The sequence below is a fragment of the Heloderma suspectum genome, chromosome 2, assembly GCF_057233095.1.
Source record: "Heloderma suspectum isolate Gila_16-S chromosome 2, 16-S_ref, whole genome shotgun sequence".
Lineage (NCBI taxonomy): Eukaryota > Metazoa > Chordata > Lepidosauria > Squamata > Helodermatidae > Heloderma > Heloderma suspectum.
Window position 1 is genome coordinate 341,131,152 of NC_139459.1, and position 27,906 is coordinate 341,159,057.

A 27,906-nucleotide genomic window follows, 5' to 3' on the forward strand; every position below is an offset into this window, starting at 1 on the left:
TAGGCTAGTTTCAGTGCACAGTACCCCTTGGATGGTCAAAGGAGGTGACAAAGGAATTTGGGGATCTTATAAAACAAAGTAAGGAAAATACCTTATTTAGCTGTTTAGGACAGGGATTCTGCAACTGGTGGAAGATAAGTATCTACCACATGAAGATGGAACTTTACCCTTTGAGGGTTTCCTTCCCTTCATCCACTAGGGAACACCACTCACTATGGCCTCCATTGACATGCAAAGTTAATCAGTTTTAATTACAGAAACAGCTATATTTATCTTTACTTTTACCTGCATGCCTTTACTTCTCTGCTATGGGCAAGGTAAGAAAGCCCCACACAGAGGTACCAAGGAACCTGTGTGTTTCACCTACGGCTGGATGCAAATCTGAGCACCTACTGGATGAGGGAGATCAGTCATTACACTTTCACTTGTCCCAACAGCCCTTCGTGTACCCTGAAACCTGCATGACATCTAGTAGAGCAGGGGTGCAGAATGTGTGCCCATCCAGATGTTGTGTGGCAGACCTGCCACAAAAGGTTGGTGGCACAGTCCTCGGTGTGCCTGAAATGAATACTGAGGAAAGTGACTATTCCCCCCAACTACCAACAAAAAAAGAAAAGCTGTCTTGTCTTCCAGCTGCAAGTCCCAAGCAATTAAGCATGTTGCATAGAAGATAATTAGGAATCCAGAAAATTAAATAAATAATAAAGTAACTGGTACCAATAGAGAAGATACAAGCAGGTTCACAGTGAATTCTGGGTAACTGGCATAAAAATAATGGTCAAGATGGCCTGGAGACTGTTCTCACGGAGGTTCTGCTGCAAATTTGTAGCACTCCACAGTTGTCCACAGCACATGACGTTGTGGCCATCCCACAGCCATCCCAGAGCTTTCAGTGGAAAAAACTGTTTCTGAGACTGCTTATATTCTGATTGATTTCTTTAATTCACTTTCTCCTCACTTCTGGTGCTGTGTGCTCTATCCTCCGCATTTACTTTGGCATGGTAGCCCAGACCCAGGGGGGTGTCTTTCACCTGTCCGTGACCTTGCTGAGCCTGGTTAAGGGGTGTTTCCCCTCCCATTCAGAAAAATATCACCAAGCAGTGCATGCACAAGTTAAGACGACATTGCTATCCCTCGAAATAGCGCATTTACAAATACTGTCTCCTTCCCAAGCTGCAAACAGGCCTTGAAGCCCTTCCCACTTCCCACACAGCAGAGGTTTCATACATTATAAATGAAGGGAGATTGTATGGGGCAAAGCAAACCCCGCTTCTGTGCATGCTTACTCGGAAGTAAGAAGTAAGCGTTTAAAGGGTTAAAGGTTTAGAAAATCGCCCTAAAGCTGTCTTTTGCTTCTGTGCTTCTTTGATGTTCAAAGAGTTTCTGTTGTTATGTAAAGTCACAATACCATCCTTCATCAGTGGATGAGCAGGGAGAAGGAGAAATGGGGGCGGGGGGTAGAAAGAGGGGGATTTTGGCTTCTCAAGTGCACATTGGGGAAAGGGGGGGCAATAATGTAATTGTGAATTAGTTGCCCTCTGTTCATAATAACATGGTAGTAGCAGGGGGGAGCCTGAACAGTGGGAGGAAACAAACCTCTTTCATTGGTTGAGCAGCCCCTGCCAGTCTGATGACGTTCAGTTCAACTTCCCCCACCCCACCCGGAAGTATGTTCCTTTCAAGCGGATTTTAAAGGTACTGTACACTCAGCTTTTCTTGCTTCATGTGTCCCTGACGGACCAAAGCCGATTCCATGAAAATCCAGCTAATTGTCCAATACACTTCTCATTCTACTGTCATGAAGATCCCCCACCCCCTCGGGATGGCATCCAAAGAGAAAATGCAGATTTAAAGCCCTATCGCTTGGGCCAAATGTTTATTTGAGTAATGAACAGGTACAAGACTGTACAATTCCAGGTCAAAAGTGTACTAAAAGTTTTTGCTTATCAATTGAGCAAAAAGTATTGTGTAAAGTATACCCATCAAAAACCTTGATATAAAGATGTCTAGAAAAAATTATGTACTCCGGTTTAATTGGCAAATTTTGGATAAAGACTTATCTTCTCAAAGGTATAATTCAAAATTGTTCTTATTTAGCCGGAAAGGTGTATGTGTAATCCTTTTATGTATGTTCTAAATTTTTAAGAGTGTTTAACAACAATGGGGTAGTTATGACTGTGAGCCCTAATTTATGGGACAGTAGATAATATTAGTTATGAGGTAATTTCTGCACAAACAGTATAAATACGTGCTGCTTTTAGAATGTGGGAGTTTCTTCTTAGAAACTCACCAGGGCTGTGTACCTGTCAGCTGAATTGCCTATTCAGTATTGAATAGAGAACTTGGTACTTAGTATGAGATCTCTCCTTTTATGCAAACAGAAACAATAGACTAGTGGTACAGAACTATTTGTTTACAGGTTGAAGTTTTACCTTTTATTTTCCTCTTTTCTTCTCCTAGAGAACATGTTGAAACCAAAATGGATAAAAGGTAAGCTTTCATTCCTGCTAAGTGCAGAAAGCCAAAACGGATGAGATGTGGGAGATCTGCAATTTGATCAGATGTTTCTGTTTTTAGTTAATAACCGGGGCAGAGGGAGCAAATTGGACCAGGGCAGCAGAGTTGGGGAGGGAAGTTAGCTCTTGCCTTGCTTCCCTGATCTAATTCACACACACACCCCAAAGCCCCAGGGGGCAAATAGCTTCTGCTAGGATTTAGAGTGGGGGAAATGGTACCAGTGAAAGGGTTAAACCATCCCTCCCCCGGTACCACTGACCCATTCCAGTGTAGGGGCACCTGTAGGTTTTAACTTAAAATCCACTAACTCATTTATTTATTTGTTTGTTTGTTTGTTTCATTTCTATACCGCCCAATAGCCGAAGCTCTCTGGGCGGTTCACAAAAATTAAAACCAAACAACACACAATAAAACAATTTAAAATATATAGAATATTTAGAGGAGTCATGCATCTCCTCTTACTTTTTGTCTGTTTTGTCCTTTAAATGGATTTTAAAAAAATATTTGGAGGGAGTTTCACAGGATTGGTTCCTTGAATAATTCCTGTCGGTATAATGTGAAGGCTGTGAGGGTCAATTCACAGGGGAACTCGTATATCTCATGCCAAGGTGTTGGTTGATTTTAATTCATGTTGCAGTGACTGCAGCATGGTGAAGTAGCTATTTAGTTTGTGACTTATGATTATGCAAACATCCTTTGCTGTCAAACAGCACTGAAGCACTGCACATTAAAACAAAAATCTATGATACGTTGTTGTTGTTCAGTCGTTAAGTCGTGTCCGACTCCTCGTGACCCCATGGACCATAGCACACCAGGCCTTCCTGTCCTGCGCTCTCTCCCGGAGTGTGCTCAAGTTCATATTCATTGCATCGGTGATGCTATCCAGCCATCTCATCCTCTGCCGTCCCCTTCTCCTTTTGCCTTCACTATGATACATTACACATCAATAAAAATTAATGCAACAAGATAAAGCGTGACTAACTAAGGGCAGACCTACATGTGATGTAGGAGATCCTTGATCTCAACATCTTTTCCTTGGGTTAAAAGCACTCAGAAAGAGGGAAGAAGGTAATTTGGATTGGGGTTGCAGCACCTGGGAAAGGGTATGACTACTTCATTGTTTGCAAATCTTCCTGTACTTGGTTTTCCTGTTTTGCATGGCTTAGTGTGAATGTCCTTGGCTTGCAGTCTTGAGGATGTTTACCAGATTTATTCCACAGAATTTCTTTGGACTTTGCATCAGCAATGTTCTGGGTATCTAGTTCACACTGGATGGTGTTCAATTAATACGAGTCAACAGGTCTTCTGGGTATGCAGGCATCCATACAGGTTCATGCAAGAATTATAGATAAGCTAAGTGTATAAGAACCAGTGTGGTATAGAGTGTTGGACTGGGACTCAGGAGACCCGGGTTTAAGTCCCCACTCAGCCATGAAGCTCACTGGGTGACTTTGGGCCAGTCGCTGACTCTCAGCCTAACCTACCTCGCAGGGTTGTTGTTGAGAGGGTAAAATGGAGAGGAGGGGGATTATATAAGCCACCTAGGCTTCCTTGCAAGAGGAAAAAAGGCTGGATATAAATGTAATAAATACAAATAAAAAATATACATACAAAAACTAACATTGCTATATAAACATGCCTTTAAAAGGGTTCAAGGTGGTGTGACCCTCATAGTGAATGATTTGGGTGACTCTTTCACCCTCTGCATAATGCAGTCTGTACTAAACAACAAAATGATTATGTGGATTGATGCTCTGTGGGTGGAGAATGATGAATGGATGGTTTCATTGTGTGATTTGCACTCAACCCACATCTTGGAACACAACAGAGGCCACGCAAGACGGCCTTTACTGGTGCAGTTAACTAACCAAAATCGGTATGTTGAGAATGAGGGTTGTGTAGATCTGTGCCACTCAGGGCATGGATTGAAAGGATATTGCAGTTGCTTTACCACGTCTCCTTCTTGCAACTCAACCTGCAGTTCCACTCAACCCACATTCTCCATATACCAGTTTGGTTCTGTGTATCAGCCTACTTTGGTTCTACATGTCTCTCTTTCTAAAGAAGTGCATGCAGTTTGCAAGCCTGGTACCCTACCTCACCAAAGCAACTGATTCAGTTTTGTCTTGAATTGTTTTGGATCCTGTTTCACCATCTCATTTACTGTCTTCAAGAAAATGTGATTCTGGATCCAGAAACAGCTCATCCCCGGTATGTTGTGTCTGAAGATTGGAAAAGTGTAAGCTGGGGAGATGTCCGTCAGGAATTGCCCTACAGCCCCAAGAGATTTGAATATGCTCGCTGTGTGCTTGGAATGGAGGGATTCACCTCGGGGAAACATTATTGGACGGTGGATGTAGAGGACGTTGACTATTGGGCTGTGGGAGTGGCCAAAGAATCTGTGGAGAGGGAGGTGGAAATTAATTTTGAACCGGATGAGGGGATCTGGGCTCTGGGTTTTTACAAGGATCAGTACAAAGCTCTGACATCCCCTCCGACCCTTCTGTACCCAGACTATATCCCAACACAGATCCAGGTATCTTTGAACTATGAATCGGGGACTGTGGCTTTTTATGATGCTGAAGATAAGACCCGCCTCTTTATTTTCCAGTCAATCAATTTTGAAGGAGAGAGAATTTTCCCCTTTTTCCGGATTTTTGATTCATCAGGTTGGCTCTGGCTGTGTTCTTAAAACACATGGTCCTTGGCTTGTGCTTTGCTGTGACGGGGTGCTCAGATGTGTTCGGATGGCAGTTCTGGAACGGCAGCAGGTATCCATTCTGAGCACATCTGTTGTGGGCAGCCTGCACAAGCTGGAGCATCCATCCCATGCTGATGGTCCTGCTTCCCCCTTCAATTCAGGACCAAGGTGGGCTGGGCTGTATGCACAGCTCGTTGCATCGTAGCAGAGTATAGCACCGTGGCGTTGTAATATTTATATTGTAATATATTATATAAATATAATATACAATATTATATTTATATTGTAATAACCCTTATTCTGCACCCCTTCTGTTGGTGCCAGTGGGGGGATTTCCTCCCAGTGCAAATACCCACTTCAGAAGAGGGATTTTTCTCAAGATCTCGGAAGGGAGAGGAAAGAGTTAAATCCCCCCTCTATGCTTGCTGTGAGCTTGACAGTTATCACCCCCTCCCCCCAATGCTATTTGCCTTTTAAAAAAACATTGCACCTTAAATGCAAAGATATATTTTATGGCACTTCTCGTTTGAGCCATTGGGCAGTATTCAATACTTTCTGCTCATTCCGTTGTGCCCGTGGGATAACTGGCGGCACAACAGGAAGCTAGTGGTTCCGAAAGCAACCCAAGAAATGAGCCAAAACATGCATTTCTAGAACGGGCAATGTCAGCAGAGCCCCCTTCTGCGAATTCCGCTGACTTGCCCCATTCCAGAAATGAGTGTTCCAGCTCGTTTCTGGGGTTGTGTTAGGAATCACCAGCTTCCCATTACTCTAGCAATGGGTGTGGGGCAACGGTGGATACTTCCCCCAGTCTTCTCATATAATCATTGTGTCTTCTCATATATTCATTGTGTCTTCTCATATAATCATTGTGTACTGCTTGCCAGCATTGTAACTTCTCATATATTTTTTTCTTTTATCATATTGCTCTTATACTTATGATTTGATGTCTTTTTATTTTTCAATAATTTCATTAATCCATCAATAAAGTTCTTTTAAACCCTCGTCTTCTTTCAGTCAGTGTTGTCATTTAACCCTCATTCATATTTGTGTTAAACTAGGGAAACTACAAACTAATCCAAATTTTGCTGGCCTTCCTGTAACCTGGGTTGTTGGTTTTTATTGGCAAATTTTGTTTTTATTTATCTTAATTGACAACCTCTGTTTTTAATGGATTTTTATTCTATCCAGTTTGTGGGTTTTTTTTAATCTTGTATGCCACCTTGAGAGGATTTCACCCTTAAAGGCAGCTCAGAAATAATTTTAGATAGATAAATATTACAGCCCTGACGGAATATTTCTCTAGAACTGCAGCTTACGCCACTTCAACCTGAGTTGTGCTCAGCAGTATGAAAGTCCTGTCAAGGGCTCTTTGGAGGGCTCTCTCAGTCTAATCCAGTAGCCAAGTCCAGACACAGACAAAGGGATTCTTTTCAAAGCTTTATTCTTCTTTTACAACTTAACAACTCTACAGGTAGCAACTAGATCTGAGCAGCAGAGTACCTATGCCCTAAGTCGGAACAGTTGGTCCCCGTTTGAAAGGGAATTACTGGCAGACCCCTGAACTTAAGGACTAGGGAGAGTCCCTTCCCTTCTCCCTTGGATCCTCTGGGCGCAGCCGTTGCTTGCACGCCAACCGGGCACTACGCCTCCTTTCTGCGCCCTCCATTTGGCGCCGCTCTCTGCGTCGGCAACGCGCGTCCACCAAGTTTGCTTCCCGCACTCGATCACTCCCTGGACTGCTTTCTAATCTAGGAATGCTGGTGGGAGGAATCTCAGTCAGCTGCGGGCCCTGGGAAAGAGGAGTGTGCTCCTCTCCCAGGAGCGACTGCTCTTCCTCAGAATCAGAACTACTCTGGGATTCTATGGGCTCAGTGTCCACCCTGACAAGTCCATTTTAAAATGAATGAGGGCACAATCCTATGGCTGCTAGTCAGTGGCTAGACAGCCTGCTAGTCAGTGGCTAGACAGCCGTAGGATAGGTCGGTTCCCAGGAACCGACCTTGGAGCCTGTGCTCCGAGGCTGGTTCCCAGAGGACTGACCCCCACCCCCGCCGCCTTGTAGGCAGTGTAGTTTGGCCCCGTGCTCCGCACTCGTAACAGCAGCGTGGAGCAGTGAAAACAGCATTCCTGGGGGCGGGGCGGTTGGAAATGCCAGTACGATACATCCTACGTGTCGTCCGGCTGCCTCTCCCTGCGCTTTGAGGTCCTGTAGCTAGACAGCTGAAATTGGCTGCCTAGCTGCGAAAGCAGGGTGGAGGGAGCAAGGAGGAGATCCGCTCCTCACCACTCCTCCCACCCTGCACTGGATAGGTGGTCACCCCCGGGGTCAGAGGTGACTGTCAATCCAGATAGGATTGTGTCCTCTGTTACACTGTGAGTGCATCTGTCCCACAAACAAAAATCACTTGTAAACCACTTCTGCTTTTTGTGGTGTGTACGGAATAACATAAATCACTTGGAAACTAGTTCTGTTGTTTTGGTGTACACAGAATAACCTTGAACACTGTAGCTGCATTGATGGAGCTTAGTTTTTTTTTTTTCTATTAGAGACCCCTGCCATGGATTTTGTCATGGTAGGAATGAGCCTAGTTTTGCCTTCCTTCTGTGCAGCCGCAAAGAGGTGTTGGAAGCTTTTACTTCCACTTCTGATTCACCGTGGCTTCTCACGTTGCCCAACCCCAACACACTGTGACTGATCTTAACTGTGGTTTGTTTGAAACAACCCAACTTCAAACCATGTGTTATGAAGCTGGCTTCTTTCAGCAAACCCTAGGTATGATTACCCACAGTTCTGTGCTCCACATTTACAAGTTTCAAATGAATTAGTCTTTTGCTACTTCTCTCTTCTTCAATGGCCTTCTTCAATGGAAACAGTCAACTTTCATCAATGATTTCTTCCAAGAACTTGCAGGTGGGCTTTCATGATTTTTGAGAAATGATGCAGTTGGAAGAGGTTTTCTAGGCCATTTAGTATGCAACCCCCTGCTTGATGCAGGCAATCCAGAGTTACAGCATTCCCAACAGAGAACCCTCCAGCCTCTGCTTAAAAGTACTCCATTTGACTGATTACTTCAGCGGTTCTCATGAGTTTGGTCCCCACTTGGTTGGCTTGAGAAAAAGAAAATCAGTGCAGGGTCAGAGCAGCTGCTCTCCAGGACTTTATTACAGGGGAAGAGGCTGATCTGACAGGGGGAAAAGATTTCTAGCTGGATGACATCTATTTGTTGTTGTTGTTGTTGTTCAGTCGTGTCTGACTCTTCATTGTATAGATGTCCAAGTGGACCCTCTGCACAGAATCACTGGAGAATGGGATGACTTGACACCCATCATAATGAGTACATATATCTGGGCTCCAGGGACAGATCAGCGATTCTTCTATGCGGCCGCCTGCCTCACTGTACAGGGAACTCTCTGTTGAGCAGACTGAAGTAGTTTCAGGGCCTGGCAGATTTGGGAGTAGGTAGCCAGCTTTTCAGTGGTTCTGCTCCTACTTGCCCAGTAGGTTTGAGAAGGTGGTGCTGGGAGATTCCTGCTATCCTGTAGGGTGTCCCATAGCTCTCTAGCCTCGGTGCTTTTCAACACCTACATGAAAACGCTGGGAAAGATTTTCAGAGGGTTTGGAGAGCAGTTTTATCAGCATGCTGATGCCATTTAGTTATTTCTTACCTTTTCCTCACACCCAGGGAAGGGATGGAATTCCTGAATCACTGTGCGGAATCAGTAACGAGCTGGGGGATGGATCCCACCTCCCTGCAATGAATGAGGGCGAGGCCACAGGCAGCCTTACCAGTCTGATGGGCTCAACAGACTTACCTGACTCCCCCCTCTCTTCGGAACACACTACGAGGTCTTTGGAAATGGAGCCAAAAACCACTGCCGCTGTCTCAGCCGACTGCTGCCCCTTGTGCCTTAAAGAAGCAGCTTAAAACAAGCAGCTTCCCGGCTTTTGTTGATTCATCCTTTCCAGGAAGACCAGGCGCCGCTCTGGAAAAGGAAGCTCTGGAAAAGCTCTGCTTTCTGCGCAAACTTGTCTCATTCTGCCCAAGGATTAGGCGGGGCCTGCCGGTTGCGCCTTGGGCATCTGTACACCAGCCTAAATTCCTGCATTTAAAACGGGGCTTTCTGCTTCTGTTTTAAATGCAGGATCACAACGACTCCCTTTTTCACTTGCTTCCTTTTCCACCACCCCCTTCCCTCTCCTTCTCCGTGTCTTTCATTATCTTTCATTGATCTGGCTCAAACTTCCGTGAAGGAGCAATCGCAAGACGACAGAGGAGTCAACGCGCTCAGCAGGAAGGAGCGCGTTGACTCCTCTGTCGTCCCGCCTCTCTCCCCCCCCCATCCCCCCCTGCTTTTTTAATCGCCTGGCCTGGTGGAGAGTTCTGCAGAACTGAAAGGCTTGCAAGATCTTTTGCGACATTTTGGTTGGTCCGCCTAATAAAGATCTTGCCCAACTGTGGATTTGCGGGGACTCTTTTCCCAATACTCTTCTGCATTTGGTTTCGTTTCTGCGCTACTTCGTCATTTCCGCCACGTCCACAGTTTCGGAAGGAGAAGAAACGGCCCAGTTTCTACCCAAACTTTCTAGCGCTCTGATGATCGCCTAGGAGCGACAGCCCCCCCTTCTCCCCGCCCCCACCACGCACCCGCGGTTTGCATACGAGGAGGAGAAGGAACTATGGCCTCCGGCGGGGATCCATCCGTAATTCTCCAGGATGAAGCGACCTGCTCCATCTGCTTGGATTATTTTCAGGACCCGGTGATGATAATCGACTGCGGGCATAACTTTTGCCGAGCCTGCATCGCCCAGTGCCAGGGGGGCGGCTCGGACCGCGACGCCTCCTCTTGTTGCCCCCAGTGCAGAATCTTGTTTCCTGGGGGCAACCTCCGGCCGAACCGGCACTTGGGGAACATGGTGGAAGTGATCCAGCAGTTCCGCCTGCAACGGCTGAGCGAGCCTGAAGGAGAACAGGAGGCGGAGGAGAAAGGGGGCGATCGGCACCAAAAAGCCCCGAAGAAAATAGTATGTGAGAAGCACAAGGAAGACGCCAAACTCTTCTGCCAGGAGGATAAAGCCTTCATCTGCTTGGTCTGCAGAGAATCCCGAGCCCATAAAGCGCACGCTGCGCTCCCCTTAGACGAGGCTGTCCAAGACTACAAAGTAAGCAAAACGCATTTTACCAGGCGCGCCCCTTGTTTTTAAGAGAACTGGGGCGCGGGGAGTGATCGGAGAGACGCGCCCCCTTTTAAAAAACAAATCGCTCATGTTTTGAATACGTCGCAATCGCAAACCGTTATGCAAAACTGGGCCTTCAGAGGTTAAACAACCACGAGGCTTGGGGCACTTTAAAGTCTAACAAATGGATTATGAGGTAAGCTTTCGTGGACTACTAAATTAGTCTTGTAAGGTTACCACATGACACTTGGTTGTGTTCGCTGCGACAGACTAGCAGGCCTGCCTCTCTGGAAAGAGATTTTAAAGTATTCCTAGTAACTTGTACCCCAACCTTCCATTCCCGCCCCACCACTTTCCATTTATGTAAGTCTCCTTCCTCTGAGGTGTGGATATATTATAGTGTACATCCCAAACGTACACTTCCAGTTATGCAAGGCCTTGGTTCTTTCTATTCCCCTCCTCCCTTTAAAGTTTAAACTGTTGTTCCCCTGTCCTCCATTTATATTTCTCCGCTGTGAGAACAGTATTCAACCCTCCCCTCACCTCCAAAGCTAATTTAATGGATAGAGTTTTGATCTTGCCTTTACAGGGAGGGATGTGTTCCAAATTGTCTAGCCTGGCCTTAGGCAAGCCAGTGCTTTTAGAATTGTAAAATTGTACATCGCATTGTGTTCCAGTGGGTGATACAGAATTCCAGGTGTGGTTGGGTTGTTGTTGTTTTTTTAAACCCTATCTTAAAAGCTCTAAGTGTCAGGTTCCTTTTAGGATCAAATGCAGAGTTTCTTGACAACACTGAAGGAAGAGAGAGATGAAATTCAGAAGGCAAAATGGTGTAACAGGAAAGAAGTTCAGCAAATGAAGGTACGTGTGAATGATCTCCATTTGCAACTTGCGACCCTCCAGATGTTTTGGCCTGCAGCTCCCATCAGCCATAGCCAGCATAGCTAATCTTGAGGCTGAAGCAGGTAATTAATTTAAAAGAGTGTGCACATCAGTGAATATTTAATTCTGTCTGAGTACAAAATTTAATCTGTGCAATAACCTCCTCCCCCAAAGAAGCAACTACTGGACATGCCAAAACATATGTTTAAGAGAAGCATTCACTGTATTGCACTGCCAGCAGTGACCCGAATTAGACAAACTCCTATTAAACAAACATTGTGGTGTCCAAATGACATGAAACTAAAGTTTTTTTCTAAATAAGATGCAGCCTCAGATCCATAGACACGACAGGTATACACCAAAGTGGCAATCCACTGATGAGGCATTTTGTGGTGTTGCCCGCAGCATGATCTCAAATTCCCAAATATGCCCGTGGATCTGAAAAGGCTGAGGACCTCTGGGTTAGATGATGCATTTTGCTTGTCATGGTGGCATGAATTTTGTTGTTGTTCAGTCGTTCAGTCATGTCCGACTCTTCGTGACCCCATGGACCAACTAATTGTGGCACATTCTGCTTGCCTTATCATGGTGCACTGTAATTCCTCTTTCCCCGGTGATGGTACCCCAAACCCCTTGAATCTGTCCATGACCTCTCTTTTTTCCTCTTGATATTTCAGAGAACTCTTGGATGCACCAAGCAGCGTGCTGCATGCATGCTTCCGGAGAAAGAAGCCAAGACCCGACAGGCCCTGCAAGATGCATGCGAAGAGAACACGAAGCTGATAGATGAAATTGCCAGACTCTTCTCAGAGCGCTGTTCTCATCTCACTAAGCTGGTTAGAGAGATAGAACAGAAGTGCCAGGAGTCTGCCTTTGAATTCTTGCAGGTGAGACTCTGCTAGAAGTGCCCTGGATCCTTCATGTATTAAGAGAGAGAGCTAGATTCAGCAAATGCAAGTTATAGGTCCTACAAATTTTTTAGCCAGTAGTAAATTTCAGGATGTCATTGTTGGGGCTGTATATGTTCTACATATTGATTGGTTCACGCAAAAAAATCATGGTTCTGGCTTTAAATTTGGCATCCCTATTTTCAGTGGGTTTTATTCTTTTTTTTGTCAAGCAAGTTCCTAGCCCTCATGGTTGCAGTGCACTGCATACAAAAGGGATGAGTAAAAGGGATTTTTGCCATTCCTGCCCCTCTTTCTTCCATGTTTTTAGATAGACTGTGGACTTCCTAGATGCATCTAATTGGCAGTTATGGAATGAGGATGCTGGAGTAGATGGACCTTTGGTCTGATCCAGTAGGGCTCTTCTTCTGTTCTTAGATTTGCAATACGGTGAGCTTCTGAGTCATGGAATCAGATCCATCTCCTTTTCTAGTATTGCTTCTGGGTTTATTTGTTATGTTCGCACCATCAAGATCTTTTACGGAATCCTGTGTCACACCTTTCTCCAAATATGGCTACAGCTCATTTTGTGGAATAGATGTTCTCAATTGTTTTCATCATCTCCCTAATACACATATTGGATAGAAGGTCAGCTGGACGACAGTCCATTGACATGAGCAGTACTCTTCTCAATATCAGATGATCTACTGTCCTAATCACTGCTTCCCATGTTCACAAATGCTTGTTTAACTTGACGTTTCATCATATTTCCCTGTATTATTATATTCATTATACCTATCAATGCAAAACGGTAGGAGCACAAGCTTAGAAGGATTTTGGAACAAGACTTTAGATGTACTTGTAGGGTGCATCACGTGTGTGCGTGTGTTGGGAGGAACTGAAGAGACATTCTGTAGCCATGATTGTTCAATGATGAGTTACATGAGCTTAAACTGTGGAACTCTGGAGGTTGGATCGAGGATCTGCCTTCCGCAAGAGGAAGGGCTCCGCTCATCCAAGTTCTCTGTGCCTGATCTTTGGGGACCCCCCCTTCCCCACAGCTCACCCCATTCAGCAGGACTCCAGACACTATGTAGCATTGTCAGAGGGCTGGAGGGGCTGCCATGGGTAGGAGGGTGTGTGGAAGTCCATTTCTGCCAGTGCAGTTGATCCAGAGTAAATCTGCATCCAACCCTGGATACGCTCAGAGTTGTTATTTATTTTTTCGGTTGCCCATTTTTATTTTTCTCTATCATATCAAGTGTAAAGGATGGAATGGGAGGACATTTTTGAGTGTTAGTTATGCGTGCTTCACATTTAAAGTAAGCAAAGCAATGCACATTATCATCTAAAGAGGGCTCCCCTGTAAGACTGTTAAACCCAGAGTCTAAAATTGCCTAACTACACCACTGTATTGCATGTCTTTTTATCTTTCCTCTCCTCTAGGACATCGATGACTTGCTGAACAGGTAAGCACTTACTTCACTTACTTTGCAACACCGGGACAGATTTCAGACTCTCGATGCTTAACTCTAACTTGTCACTAGAGCAAATGTTGGGGAGCAGGATGGTATTTGATACTGAAATCCCAACATGGCCATTGTACCAGGAGACTGGGCAAATAGACCCCCCTAGTGGTCCAGGTTTGCACATCATGCCAGAATGGGCTTCTCCACAGGGGCTTTTATCCTGCGATTGAGATTGGTTACTCACAGAAGTTTGCGGGTCCTTTAAATGATGTTGTCAACCTCCAGGGCCTCTCCCATGCTAAATTACCTTTATCCCATTTTTTTAAAGATTGGAGATAATGAGGTATCAAATTACCTCCGGTTGAGTTTCCTCAGGAAAAGAGGAAGTCACACATAAGAGGAGCTAGACCACATCGCCATCTAGTGGCTGTATAATGAAACATATAGAACATGCAGATAAGGGGGGAAGGCGGGGGAAGGGAAGCACATATAAAAGGAGCCCGTAGTGATCCCACTTTTAAAACGGAAGCAGAAAGCTCCAGTAAAGTTGCAGGATTTTAGAAGTGTAGGAAACCACGTGGTCTTACACTGCTGGCTGACCATTCTCAGTCTAACCTACCTTGCAGGGGCATTGTGAGGATAAAATGAAAGTGTGGGAACCATGCACACCACCATGACCTCCTTGGTGGGATAAACATGTAACAGTTTCTTTTTTAAAAACGTTATCGGCTGAAAAGGAATTGGGTTCATATATCTGGGGAGTTCTCTAGGGCACTGCTTTATTGTCAGTCATATATATGTATATATACTCTTTCCAGGTGTGAGACAGAAATATCTGGGAAATCCAAAGCAGACCTGAAAAGAAGAGTTGAGTCAATCACTGAAAATATGACTTTGCTTCAGACCAAGTTGGATGCATTTTCAGGTAACAAATTATTTCTAACTTGAATAATAATCATCACAAAAATCTGTCAGATTTCTCCCCCCCCCCAAGAAAGAGAAAAGGTCTCCCTGCAAGGTTATGCTTAAGAGGGTGCAGCTACAAGCTACATATCAGTATCTGCGTTCATAAACTACGCATCAATATTTGCAGTTTAAGGATTAAGGATGCAATCCTATCGATTGTGCCCTTGGTGATTGGAAACCCCTGAACTCAGAGGCTTCCGATCATCCAGTGCAGGGCGGGAGGAGTGAGGGGGAGGGAAGGAGGCTGGAAGAGGCTCAGGGTAACTCATATTCTGGCCTCCCTGGTCTCCTCTCCCTGCCCACCGGAAAGCCCCCCTACCTCCTCCTCCTCGGTCACTTTTCTGAGCTTGGAGGCCAGCCGGTGTGGTTTTTTCTGTGCCAGCTGTGAGGGGGCAGGGGAGGATCTCTGACCCCCCTTCCCAGGTCGGAGCACTTTCTCCGACCTTGTCGGGGGGAATCCCCACTATCCTGTGGCCCCTCAGACAATGTCCAGGGGCCATAGGATTGCACCCTAAGTCTGTTTTCCCCAAGTTGGTGTGCTCCAGATATGTTGTACTACAGCTCACATCATTGGCCATGTTGGTTGGAGATGATGGGAGTTGGATGGCTTTGAAAGGGGGTTTGACAAATTCCTGGAGGAAAAAGCTGTAGTGACTACTAATCTTGATGGCTATGTGCTGCCTCCAGTACCAGAGGCAGTGAGCCTCTGAACACCAGTTGCTGGGGAACATGGGCAGGAGAGTGCTGTTGTGCTCATGCTCTGCTTGTGGTTTCCTGGTCAACAGCTGGTTGGCCACTGTGTGAACAGAATGATGGACTAGATGGACCCTTGGTCTGATCCAGTAGGGTTCTTCTGATTTTCTGATGAGTTTTTGTTAAACCTGTCTGGAGGGCACTAGGTTGGGGAAGGCTCTAAGTTCTTGATTTGTGTGTTGTAATCCCAGAATAATTAGATCAGGTTATGTTCTTGTGATAAACTTGTTGCTAAAAGTGTTTGTTTCCTCTCTGTGCAGCATTCCAGTCTCTGAATCATTCCTCCTAACTTGCAGTGGGTTTCTGTCTTCCTGAATTACGTGCTCAGAGTGCCTATCCCAAGCCTGCAGGACGTGTGATCCACCAAGCCAAAACACAGCCTGCTTACCATGTCTTGCAGCCTGCCAGGCGCTTGACAACCTCCCTGTCTCTTTTAGGCCCTTAGTTTACTGGCTGGAGGGCTACCTTCAGTTTGGTGGGTTACATGTTGTGCAGGCTTGGCTGATTATCCCACGCTGCTTTGCAGGGAACAAGGGAGGATGGAGGAGGCTGGATTTGATGAGGACACTCTGCCCCAGGGGTGCAGAACCTGAGGGCCAAATTCAAATTTGGAGAAGCTCTCAGGGGTGAGCGGGGCCAAAGGTGAAAGGGGCAGGGCCAAAACACCCTAAATGTCAGCCTATTTTAGCTTAAAGCTCCTACTGCCAGTAACTGCTGCCAGTACTGTCAGTTACTGGCAGAGAGGCCTTTCAATCTCTTAGAAAGGGGGAGAGCCAGTGTGGTGTAGTGGCTAGAGTGATGGACTGGGAATCAGGAGATCCAGGTTCTATTCTCCTCTCAGCCATGAAGCTCACTGGGTGACTTTGGGCCAGTCACAGACTCTCAGCCCAACCCACCTCACAGGGTTGTTGTTGTGAGGATAAAATGGAGAGGAGGAGGATTATGTACTCCGCCTTGGGTTCCTTAAGGAGGAAAAGGAGGGATATAAATGTGATGAATGAATGAATGAATGAATGAATAAATAAATAAATAAATAATAAATGTGCAAAAGCTGGGGAACCACCAAATGATAGGTGATCTGGGGAAAGGAAGTGGGGTCAGAGAAAGGGTGTGTGGCCCTTTGGAGGACCCCAAAGGGCTGGATTGGGACCCCAGACAGGCAGGATTTGGCCCACAGGCCCGAGGTTAAACACCCCTACTCTGGCTGTCTCTTTCTGCCCAGTAGGAACAGAAGAGCCCTGCTAGATCAGACTGGGGTCCATTTAGTCCAGTATTTTGTTCACACAGTGGCCAACCAGCTGCCCAAGGGAAACCCACACGCAGGACATGAATGCAACAGCATCCTCCCGTCCATGTTTCCCAGCAACTGGTGTACACAGACATACTGCCTCTGATACTGGAGGTAGCACAGAGCCCTCAGGACCAGTAGCCATTGAAGAAGCAGTTGTTCTGGATCATGTATCACAGAAGGGAGGTCATTCCAGAGGGTTGGGGCCTCTACAGAGAAGGCCCATCATAGGGAATGAATAAGAAAATATTAAACAAATATTCCTTAACAATCAGCATGATCAAGGTAATAAGGCCAGGAGGGTGCCGCTGCACTCCTGTCCTGCTTGTGGGTTTTCCGTGGGCAGCTGGTTGGCCAGAGTGTGAACAGAATGCTGGACTGGATGGACCCTGGGTCTGATCCAGCAGGGCTCTTCTTATGTTCTTATGCTTCCCAAAATGACAAAACTAACTTTTCCTTCTCGTTAATTGTGTGTACATCTACTGTGGCATGATCTAACATAGATGCTATCCAAGACCTTGTCTGAGATTCCCCCCTCCCCCTCTCTCTAGCGCCTCCACTGCCCAAATTGCCCAACAAAACAGTTGGGTCTTGATTTTAATCTCGTGGCCCTATTGGAATGGGAAATAAGTGTCACCATTGTCAGGGTTGTTTCTGAGTGCAGGGAGTGGGATAGCAGTTCAGTTTCCGAAGGAGAACCACCAGACATGGGGGAGGTGGTATCCCATGCTAGTCCAGGCATTACTGGGCTGTCATAGCTCCCGGGAAGCAATGCTGTTGACAGTAGGATGAAAACTGCACTTGATGAAGCTTCCAAGAAATCTGAGGTTTGTGCTTGGAGAGCCAGGATACGCCCGGCACAATTGGGTATTGGGGCACCTTGGCCAGGTGAAATTGGATTTGCTCGACATGCCCCCAGGAATGTAGGGTGACTGGAGTTGTAATCCGAGTGACTGCTCCAGAAGAGAGAGGATTCCTCTCTTCATTGGTCTCTTCCAGTGCCCGCGCTCTCGGACGGCGCCACGGAAAAGGCTTTGAACACATTGATGCAGGAGAACCAGGCTCTTCGCGATCAGGTCAATCAATTGACGGGTGCTGTTCAAGCCTTACAAGTGGCCGCTCAACCCCCTCCGCCCCTGATCCCTCCCCGTCAAAAATGCCCAGTAGCACTGCCGGAGAAATTTGCTGGAGACAAAGGACTGTTTCAGATTTTCCGCGCCCAATCGGAACTGTACATGCGCCTCCGGCCGGAGGATTTCCAGACGGACCAAATTCGTGTGGGGTTTATCATTAACCTGCTTTCCGGCATGGTGGCTAAATGGGCCTTGGCACTTCTCCTCGCCAATGACCCTCTGCTGGTGGACTACCAGGGCTTCATGAATGCTATGGGGGGGGGGGGTTGGTGACCCCCTTTGTGTGGAGACGGCGACTCGAGATATTCGCCGCCTCAAGCAAGGCAAGGACTCTGTTTCTGGTTATGCAACCGGTTTTCTCTTGCTGATGCAGGATTTACAGTGGAATGATGTGGCTCTGGTGGCCCAATTTTTGGACGGCTTGAATGACGAGATCTTGGATGAGCTGGCGCGGGCGCCACGTCCAAGATGCTGGCTGAGCTCATCCAGTTGTGCCTGCAGATGGACTGTCGGCTGGAAGGGCACCGCCAAGCCAAGAAGAGCTCTGCTAGCTGGGATTTCCCTCCTCCCATTCCCCCACAGCCGCTGCCCCCTCCCCCCCGCAGCCCTGCCACAGGGGCAGAGGAGACCCCTGTGCAACTGGGAGCAAACCGAGCCACGGTGTTGCCGGAAGAACTGAACGTCGGTGCTTCAGGTGTGGAAAGAAGGGTCACTTTGCTAGATTCTGCTAGTCCAACTGACAGCCCGCCTCCCTCTCCACCTCCTCTCCCCCAAGCCTGACTAGGACACCCCCCAAGTCTGTTGGGGGGTCTCCAGTGAGGAGGTACCATCTGCACCCAGGCTATGCCTCCCACACATCTCTCCCCTTTCCCATCTGCTGCTTCCTGTGCACCTCCATTCTTCCCAGTGGAGGGGGGAAGATGTCATGGCACTGGTGGACTTTGGGGCTACTACCAGTTTTATGGACGAAACGTTTGCTCGGCAACACAACATTTCAGCTCTGCTTCCACCCGCCCCCTTGAAAGTGGAGACCATCGATGGGTGTCCTCTCTCTTCTGGAGCAGTCACTCGGATTACAACTCCAGTCACCCTACATTCCCAGGGGCATGTCGAGCAAATCCAGTTTCACCTGGCTAAGGTGCCCCAATACCCCATTGTGCTGGGCGTATCCTGGCTCTCCAAGCACAATCCTCAGATTTCTTGGAAGCTTCATCAAGTGCGGTTTTCATCCCCCTACTGTCGACAGCATTGTTTCCGAGTAGCTAAGACCGCCCTGGCTCAAGCATTAACCCTTTCCTCTCCCTCCCCCTCTTCCCCAAGCAAATTTTCTGCTCTGATGATCCTACCAGAAAAATATGTGGCCTTCTGGGATGTTTTTGACAAGAAAGAAGCCGACCAACTGCCCCCCACTGCCCCTATGATTGCGCCATTGACCTGATCCCAGGAGCTACCATGCCGGCTGGCCGACTGCACTGCATGTTAGAGCCAGAACTCTGAGCTCTCAGGGAGTTTTTGGATACTAATTTGCAGTGTGGTTTCATTCGCCCCTCCACCTCCCCTGCCAGCACGCCAGCTATGTTCGTGACACTCCGGCTTTCCTCCACTCACCACCCCCAGACGGATGGGCAGACCAAACGCACCAATGCCAAGCTGGAGCAGTACTTACGCTGTTATGGAAACTACCACCAGGATAACTGGGTCTTCCTGCTGCCTCTGGCGGAATTTGCTTATAACAATGCGTGCCATGCCTCCACGTGCCAAACTCCTTTCTTTGCCAATTTTGAGTACCATCCCAAGGCCTTCCCCTCCTCACTCAGCCCTGCCTCGGTGCCCGCTGCCCATGAATTTTTAGAGAATTGCACTCTGCACACCACCTCTTACGGGACAACATCAAGCAAACTAAAGCAGCGTATAAAACTGTGGACCGGTGGCACCAGCCCGCCTCACCCCAGCAGGTTGGGGACTGGGTGTGGTTGTCCACCCGATACCTCCCCTCCCCTCCCACTCCCCACCCCACTAAGAAGCTAGCAGCCCGATGCATGGGCCCTTTCCAGATCACAGCACAGATTAACCCTGTCGCTTTTTGACTGGCTTTCCCCCACTCCCTGAAGGTGCATCCTGTTTTCCATCGCTCCTTGCTTTCCCCACTGGTCTCTGGCGACCCCCATCGCTCTGACTGCTCCCCCCTGCCTCCGGTGTTGGAGGGGGGGGAGGAGGAGTTTGAAGTCGCTGACATCCTGGACTCGTGCCTTTTCCGGGGGCGACTTCAATACTTGGTGGACTGGGAGGGGGGTATGGGCCAGATGAACGTTCCTGGGAACCAGCTGAACATTTGCATGCCCCTATGCTGCTACGCTGTTTCCACTGGCAATACCCCCACAAGTCTGGGGCCCCACGGGGAGAGTAGGAGCGGGGGGCCTCATGGAAGCGGGGATGATGTCAGGGTTGTTTTTGAGTGCAGGGAGTGGGACAGCAGTTCAGATTCTGAAGGAGAACCACCAGACATGGGGGAGGTGTTTTCCCAGGCTAGTCCAGACATGACTGGGCTGTCTGCTCAGGTTACAAATGCCCAGCTGGCTGAGGATGAGGGTTCCTCTTCACCCACCCCTGTGCGAGACAGCAAACAGAAGGAAGCGGGGTTTGGGGAGTCTGATCTAATAGATGCCAGGCACAGAGCAAAGAGAGAGAAGGCAGGGGCGGAACTTAGACGGTCTACCCGATTGGCCTTGCCAATGAGCACCGTGAGAAGCTGTGCTCAGAAGCCTCACAAGAGAGAGGGACCCCCCCCCCTTTAGTTAGGCTAGCGAGACCGCCTTCCTCCGGGCAACTCTCGTAATTTCCTTTTGAATCCCCTGAAGGCATTCATTTGTAGACTGAGAGTCACTGAGAATTTGCATCTGTATGACCCTGTGAAGTAATGGATTAAAAGCTGTAGACTGAACCCTCCTATCTGTGTTTGTCTTCGGTGCTGAGGTAAAGTGGGAGCTAAAGGAATCCTGACAACCGTCTAGAATCTGGCATGAGAGAAGTAGACCGGCTGCCAGTGGTTGGTGTCTGGGCTCTCTCCTGGACCAGCAGGTGCCCACTGCCAGCCAGGGGTGCCAGAAGGTGCCACCTCGCCCTTTGTGTGCCTGCTCAGGTGTGTGCACAGCACTAAAAGCAACCAGAAAGAGCAAGGGTGTGTGTGTGACAGTGTCATGTCTCAATGTAGGAGGCAACCACGGCCAATCGCCACATCGCCAAGGTCGGCCCCGGAATACAGGTGCCGCTGCATCACCAAGTGCCCGCCAGTTGGCTCGGTCTCCTGCCCGTCCTGGGCAACAACGAGGAAGAGGATCTGCTGCCTACTCACCCGCCCCCCCTCCACAACCACGACGAGCACGTGGCAGAGGTAACAGATGGGTAGGTGGGGAAGGGAGGTGTATGCTGATGGCTGAGGGCCCATGGAAATCAAGCTGGGGAGGCAGCTTCCCATGGAACTGTTTTTTGGCTATTGAGAAAATCAACTCCTTTTTCTTTTTTAAAAGCTTCTAGACCTGGGAGTTACAGAGATGTTTTTGGCAAGCACGGGCCATATCTGGTGAATGGCCAAAAGCTATTTAGATCACTGCACAACTAGGAGTCAAAAGGGAATAAACTCCCAGAAAGACCATTAGCTTTTGCTCATGGATGGTATAGAAATGTAATAAACAAGCAAACAAACTTATAATGCCCTGCACGTGCATACATACCCACACAGAGCCTTTCTACACAAGGCTTTTATTGTCTGCTCATGATTGCTCACTCACAGTAGTTTCTGGGTCCTTTACATGTTGTCATCCTCCAGGACCTCTCCCTTGCTTTGCAACCCAATATCATGGAGGTTTTTTCTAACTGAGGAAAGCCTGGTATAGCCTGAATGGTGCTATGAAACCCTCCCTGTAATTGCACAATTCTGCTGTACCACAGCACCATGTAGTAGTTGTATAATGAAACATAAAGAAAGGCAGAGAAAGAAACACCCCCGGAAAAAAGCACGTGTAAAGGAGCCGAGCTGAATCCTGCAAAGAATCCGGAGGCAGAAGCCTTGGTAATGGTGCAGGATAAAATACTCATGTAGAAATCACACACACACACACACACACACACACACACACACACACACACGTTATTGCATTTACATTTGAAAACAGCCTTTCCCAACCTATGGCCACGCTGGCTGGGATGATGGGAGCTGGATCCCAAGACATCTGGAGGGCACCAGGTGGGGAAAGGCTGTTCTAAAAGTAAGGAAGAAGGGAGAGGAAATATCTCTTTGTTTATCTCTGCTGTCCCTGGAATGTAACCACATGCCAACAGATCTATTGTTCTGTTCTGTTTTTAAAAGAAGCCAAAACTTAGAGCAGAGGTATGGAGCCTCAGGCCCTAGGGCCAAATCCAGCCCTGTGGGGTTCTCCAGAGGGCCACACTCCCTTCTCCTCGCCCCACCCCTTTTCCCACAACTACCAGTCGTTTGGTGGTTGCCTGGCTTTTGCATGGGACTTTCCCCATTCTAAAAGGTTGAAATGCCTCGCCTAAGGCTTAGTTACTATTTATTTATTTATTTATTCATTCATTCATTCATTCATTCATTCATTTCATTTCTATACCGCCCAATAGCCGAAGCTGTCTGGGCGGTTCACAAAAATTAAAACCAAACAACACACAATAAAACAATTTAAAATATATAGAACATTAAAACCACAATATAACAATACAAACACAATAAAACCTAGCAGCAGTGCAAGAGTTTAAAATACAGATTTAAAATAGCAAAGATAAAAATTTAGAAAGCTAAAATGCTAAAATGCCTGGGAAAATAAAAAGGTCTTCACCTGGCGCCGAAAGGAATACAATGTAGGCGCCAGGCGAACCTCACTAGGGAGCTCATTCCAGAGCAGGGGTGCCACAGCAGAAAAAGCCCTCCTCCTAGTAGCCACCCGCCTCACTTCCTTTGGCAGGGGCTCACGGAGAAGGGCCGCTGATGATGATCTTAAGGTCCGGGCAGGCACATATGGGAGGAGGCGATCCTTCAGGTAACCTGGCCCCAAGCCGTTAAGGGCTTTGAATGTTAACACCAGCACTTTGAATCGGGCCCAGAAATGGACTGGCAGCCAGTGCAGCTGGAAAAGTACTGGCGTAATATGAGCTCACAGGCCAGTCCCTGTTAACAATCTTGCTGCCCTATTTTGGACCAGCTGAAGTTTCTGGACCGTTTTCAAAGGCAGCCCCACGTATAACACATTGCAGTAATCCAGATGAGAAGTTATCAGAGCATGGATAACTGTAGCTAGGCTATCTCTGTCCAGATAAGGGCGTAGTTGGTATACCAGCCTAAGCTGAGAAAAAGTGCTCTGTGCCACTGAGTTCACCTGTGCCTCAAGTGACAGTTCTGGATCCAAGAGCACCCCCAAACTACGAACCTGATCCTTTAGGGGGAGTGCAACCCCCTCCAGAACAGGTTGAATATCACCTAGCCGGGCAGACGAACCACCCACTAACAGTACCTCCATCTTGTCTGGATTGAGTTTCAGTTTATTAGCCCTCATCCAGTCCATTACCATGCCCAGGCACTGATTCAGAACAGCCACTGCCTCACCTGGTTTTGATGAGAAAGAGAGGTAGAGCTGGGTGTCATCTGCATATTGATGGCACCTCAGCCCACACCTCTGGATAACCTCCCCCAGCAGTTTCATGTAGATGTTAAACAGCATGGGGGATAAAATAGAGCCCTGTGGTACCCCATGGCACAATTGCCATGGCACAGAGCAGTAATCCCCCAGCACCACCTTCTGGAATCGGCCATCCAAGTAGGAGCGGAACCACTGTAGTGCAGTGCCTCCAACTCCTAACCCAGACAACCTATCCAGAAGGATACCATGGTCGATGGTATCGAAAGCCGCTGAGAGGTCCAGGAGAATCAACAGGGTCGCACTCCCCCTGTCCCTCTCCCGGCAGAGGTCATCCCACAGGGCGACCAAGGCAGTTTCCGTTCCAAAACCAGGCCTGAAGCCCGATTGAAATGGATCTAGATAATCCGTTTCATTCAAGAGTGCCTGGAGCTGGCCTACAACCACCCGCTCAAGCACCTTGCCCAGGAAGGGGATGTTGGCCACTGGCCTATAATTGTTAACATCCCCTGGGTCCAGGTTAGGCTTTTTCAGGAGTGGTCTAATTACTGCCTCTTTTAAAGCGGCAGGCACCACTCCCTCTCTCAAGGAGGAATTTACAACCTCCTGGACCCAGCCGGACAACCCCTCCTTGTTTGATTTAATAAGCCATGAAGGGCAAGGGTCAAGCACACAAGTGGTCGATCAGACTTGGCCAAGCACCTTGTCCGCATCCTCAGGCCTCAGTAACTGAAACTCATCCAATAAAACTGGACCAGACGGTGCTCTGAACGCCTCTACCAATGGAACTGCATTAATGGTGGTGTCCAATTCATGACGAATCTGAGCGACTTTATCCTCAAAGTGCCGTGCAAACTTGTCACAGCATGCTATCGAGGGTTCCACCGTCTCTCTCCCTGGCCCAGAATGTAACAGGCTGCGAACCACTCGGAAAAGCTCCGCTGGACGACACTGAGAAGATGCAATGCTGGTGGAAAAGAACTGTCTCTTTGCCACCCTCACCGCCACTGAGTAGGCTCGATAGTGGGCTCTTACCTGTGTTCGGTCAGACTCAGCACGAGTTTTCCTCCACCTGCGTTCTAGCCGTCTCCCCTCTTGCTTCATTGCCCTCAGCTCAGGTGTATACCAAGGAGCTGGCCGGGCTCTGCTCAGAGGGAGAGGGCGCTTGGGCGCAATCGTGTCAACCGCCCGAGTCATCTCTGCATTCCACAGAGCGACCTGGGCTTCGACAGGAGCACCAGCCATACCAGCAGGAAAATCCCCCAGAGCCCTCTGGAATCCATCGGAATCCATTAATCTCCGGGGGCAGACCATTTTAATAGGTCCCCCACCCTTGCAGAGGGAGAAGGCTGCCAGGAGTCTAAACCTCAGCAGGAAGTGATCTGACCATGACAAAGGGACAGATGTTAATTCCTCCACTTTCAGATCACCATCCTCCTGCCCAGTCGAGAAAACCAGATCAAGCGTGTGTCCTTTTATATGCGTTGGGCCGATGACATGTTGGGACAGCCCCATGGTTGTCATGGCGGCCATGAAGTCCTGAGCCGCCCCGGATACAGCGGCCTCGGCATGGAAGTTGAGATCCCCCAGGACCATCATCCTGGGGGTCCTCAACACCAAGTCCGAGACCACCTCCGTCAGCTCAGGCAGGGAGTCTGATGGGCAGCAGGGTGGGCGGTACACCAACAGAATCCCTAATCTGTCCCGGGTACCCAACACTCAAGATCTGCACTCGAATGAGCAGGAAGCCTGGAGAGGGAGATTGAATTCCTATAGACCACGGCAACCCCCCCTCCCCGACCCTCAAGTCGGTGTTGGTGCTGCACCGAGTACCCAGGAGGGCACAGCTGGGAGAGAGTGACCCCTCCCAGTTCCCCCACCCAGGTCTCCGTAATACATGCCAGGTCAGCCCCCCCATCCACAATCAAATCATGGATGAGGGAGATTTTATTTTGGGCCGACCTGGCATTCAGCAGCAGCACCACCAGACCTGAGGGCAGACTGGTAAAGCTGCCAGGAACCATCAGGTTGGGGGAAGAACCAGAAGAGGGGACAGCTGTAAGGTGTCTAGCCCCTCTTCTCCTCAGCTGGTCTGTTAATCCCCCAACGCCATACCTCCCCCTGCCCGTGACCACAGTTATGGTGGCACCTCCCACACCCCCTGAGTTGCCCAATAGTCCTCCCAGGCACATATTAAAATGTTAGGTTATAAAATGCACAACAGTTTAAAAGAATACAAGAGATAAAAGAGAACAGCAGCTAAGAAGGAGCAGATAAAGTCCACGTTTGCCCCTTTCCCCTTGTCTTTAAAGCTGCTGCCCTCTGCTGCTGCTATTTGCTGCTGGTATTGTGGCTGCTGGTGTCTCTGGAGAGGCAGGTGGGTAAGTCTTCAGATCCTACGCGACTCCAAGTGCGACGCTAAGTGCGCACTTAGCGTCGCACTTGGCGCGACGCCGAGGCGCTGCCTCTAGCAGCCCCGCCTTAAGTACCTGTGGGCGGGGGCAGAAGCAGGCTCAGGCTCTGGCTCCACCTGGTGCAGCTGCTGGCTGGTCCTCCTTCCCCAGGCTCCTGCTTCTCCTCCTTCCCCAGGCACTTACTATCAGTAAGTGCTTTAAGCTAAAGTATGTTGGTATTTTTGGCCCCCACCCCTTTTTCCTTCAGCCCCACCCACCAGTGTAGTACATCCCCGAGAGCTTCTCAGAAATGGAATTTGGCCCTCTGGCTGAACGAGGTTCAACACCCCTACTTTAGAGGATGTTGTATATATGAAGTGGCCTTCTACTGACTCAGACCACTGGTCCTGTTAGACCAGTGGTTCCCAACTTTGGATCCCAGATGTTGTCTGACTACAACTCCCACAATCCCTAACAATTGGCCATGCTGGCTAGGGACGATGGGAGTTGTAACCCAACATCATTTGGAGACCCGCGGCTGAAAAATGTTGGCATAGGCCCATACTGTTCCTAACTTTCCAGGGTCTCAGGAAGAGCTGTTTTCTCTCACCTGCGCCCTCATCCTCTCAACAGGAGCTGCCAGGGATTGCATCTGGGACCTTGTGCATGCAAAGCAGGTGCTGTACTACTCAGCTGTGGTCTCTCTCCCTCTCCCTAGTTATGATCTTCTGGAACTTGCATCCAGTGTCATTGCACAATTGTTGCTGGTGGCAACTAGCCGATTACATAAATGTGTGGATTCTTTTCAACTCCATTTCCTTTGTTTCTGAAAAAAATCAAGCCCCCTCCTTATGAGGTATACAAAGAAACAGAAGTAGAAAGAGTGCAAAAGAAACAGCTGCAGCTGATTAAAGGTAGCTGCTATTAAAAACAGGAGAAGGGAACATACGGGTCTAAAAGGGGCATAAACTTCTTTGGAGCATAAACAAATGACAGACAGATGTTTCCTGACCCAGGTCAGGTGGCTCAGTGCAGCCCTCTGCTTCTTGTGCTATGTACCCTTCTTGCTTCCAAGTGGTGGCTCACAGAGCGGCTGGGTTCACACAACATGCTGACCCACATTCAGTGGTTGAGTGTGGGTTGTTGTTCAGCTGTGGGTTATCATCTTGTCTGAACACGGTGTGTTTGCCACGTGGTGGCTTGTTAAGCATGCAGTGTGGCTTGTTAACCACCCTGAACAGCCCAACAACAAGACTGGGTTTGGACGATCACAGCAAGGGAAGCAACCACTGTGGCTGCTACCCCCACGCATGCCACCGCCATTTGCATTATTCCTCACCTTGCAGCATGGGCTGGCGTGCCATTCAAACCCGGCCCGTGGCGCAGCGGGGGGTGGTGGTCGTTTCCACCCCACAACCCACAATGTTCAGTAGAGGCTGTAAGGCGTGTGCTGGGTCTGGGTGACGTGCCAGCCCACGCTGCAGTGTGGGTAATAATGCAAATAGCGGCCATGTGCGCAGGGCTGGGGCGAGCAGCTACAGTGGTTGCTTTCCCTTGCTGCGATCATCCAAATTCACCCCAAACCATGGGTTCTCAAGGTGGCTTGTTCGAAAAATAAGCCACACTGCATGGTTAACAAGCCACCCTGCGGAAAATGTCCTGGGTTCAGACAACACAATAACCTGTGGTATAACAAAGACTCAAGGTTCAACAACTCACACTCAATCACTGAGTGTGGGTTACTGTGTTGTGTGAGCCCAGCCACTGGATCCAACTGTGTTACTCCTAAATAGGCTTAATTTACCATATTGAAGGCCTGGCATGCATTTCTTGGGTATCAGACCAAGCTGCTATTAAAGGCGTGGGAGCAGAGTCATAACCCCCCAAAAGCGGCAGTTGTATTGCCTGGTATTGTCTACGGGATTGCATGGAATTGCCCTCCAAGACTGGGCTGCATCTCTCTGACCCAAAGAAGTTAGTGACCTCTTCTTTGATTATCTAAGGTAGCCTATCTAGCTGGCGGGATGGGGTGAGGGTGGACTGACTTACCTAGCTTGGTAAATCTTGTGCTCCACAAAGGCTCATTTATG

General features: G+C 48.3%; 2 protein-coding genes and 1 long non-coding RNA gene across 15 annotated transcripts in view; 2 read left to right on the top strand and 1 right to left on the bottom strand.

Moving 5' to 3' along the window:
• The window catches only part of LOC146355223 (E3 ubiquitin-protein ligase TRIM39-like), a 26,029-nt gene extending 17,625 nt beyond the window's left edge, over nt 1–8,404 (top strand). For both annotated transcript variants that reach the window (XM_084830335.1, XM_084830336.1), the window contains 2 exons: nt 2,461–2,490; nt 4,692–8,404. In XM_084830335.1, the coding sequence (XP_084686461.1) occupies nt 2,461–2,490; nt 4,692–5,209 (548 nt within the window). In that variant the 3' untranslated portion in view covers nt 5,210–8,404. The remainder of the gene's footprint in view (nt 1–2,460; nt 2,491–4,691) is intronic.
• On the bottom strand, nt 5,602–9,555 carry LOC146355224 (uncharacterized). Its single transcript, XR_014787135.1, has 2 exons — nt 9,035–9,555; nt 5,602–8,816 (listed from the first exon to the last, which is right to left on the bottom strand). It is a non-coding gene; the product is annotated as an uncharacterized LOC146355224 (long non-coding RNA).
• LOC146355225 (zinc finger protein RFP-like) overlaps nt 9,547–27,906 on the top strand; it is a 35,925-nt gene continuing 17,565 nt past the window's right edge. For 2 of the 12 annotated variants that reach the window (XM_084830306.1, XM_084830304.1), the window contains exons 1-7: nt 9,547–10,382; nt 11,163–11,258; nt 11,957–12,166; nt 13,613–13,635; nt 14,454–14,560; nt 20,987–21,166; nt 25,736–25,804. In XM_084830306.1, the coding sequence (XP_084686432.1) occupies nt 9,900–10,382; nt 11,163–11,258; nt 11,957–12,166; nt 13,613–13,635; nt 14,454–14,560; nt 20,987–21,166; nt 25,736–25,804 (1,168 nt within the window). In that variant the 5' untranslated portion in view covers nt 9,547–9,899. Of the gene's footprint in view, nt 10,594–11,162; nt 11,259–11,956; nt 12,167–13,612; nt 13,636–14,453; nt 14,561–20,986; nt 21,167–25,735; nt 25,805–26,398; nt 26,494–27,906 lie in introns of all 12 variants that reach the window. The other 10 variants (XM_084830310.1, XM_084830311.1, XM_084830312.1 and 7 more) reach the window with 8 other exon arrangements.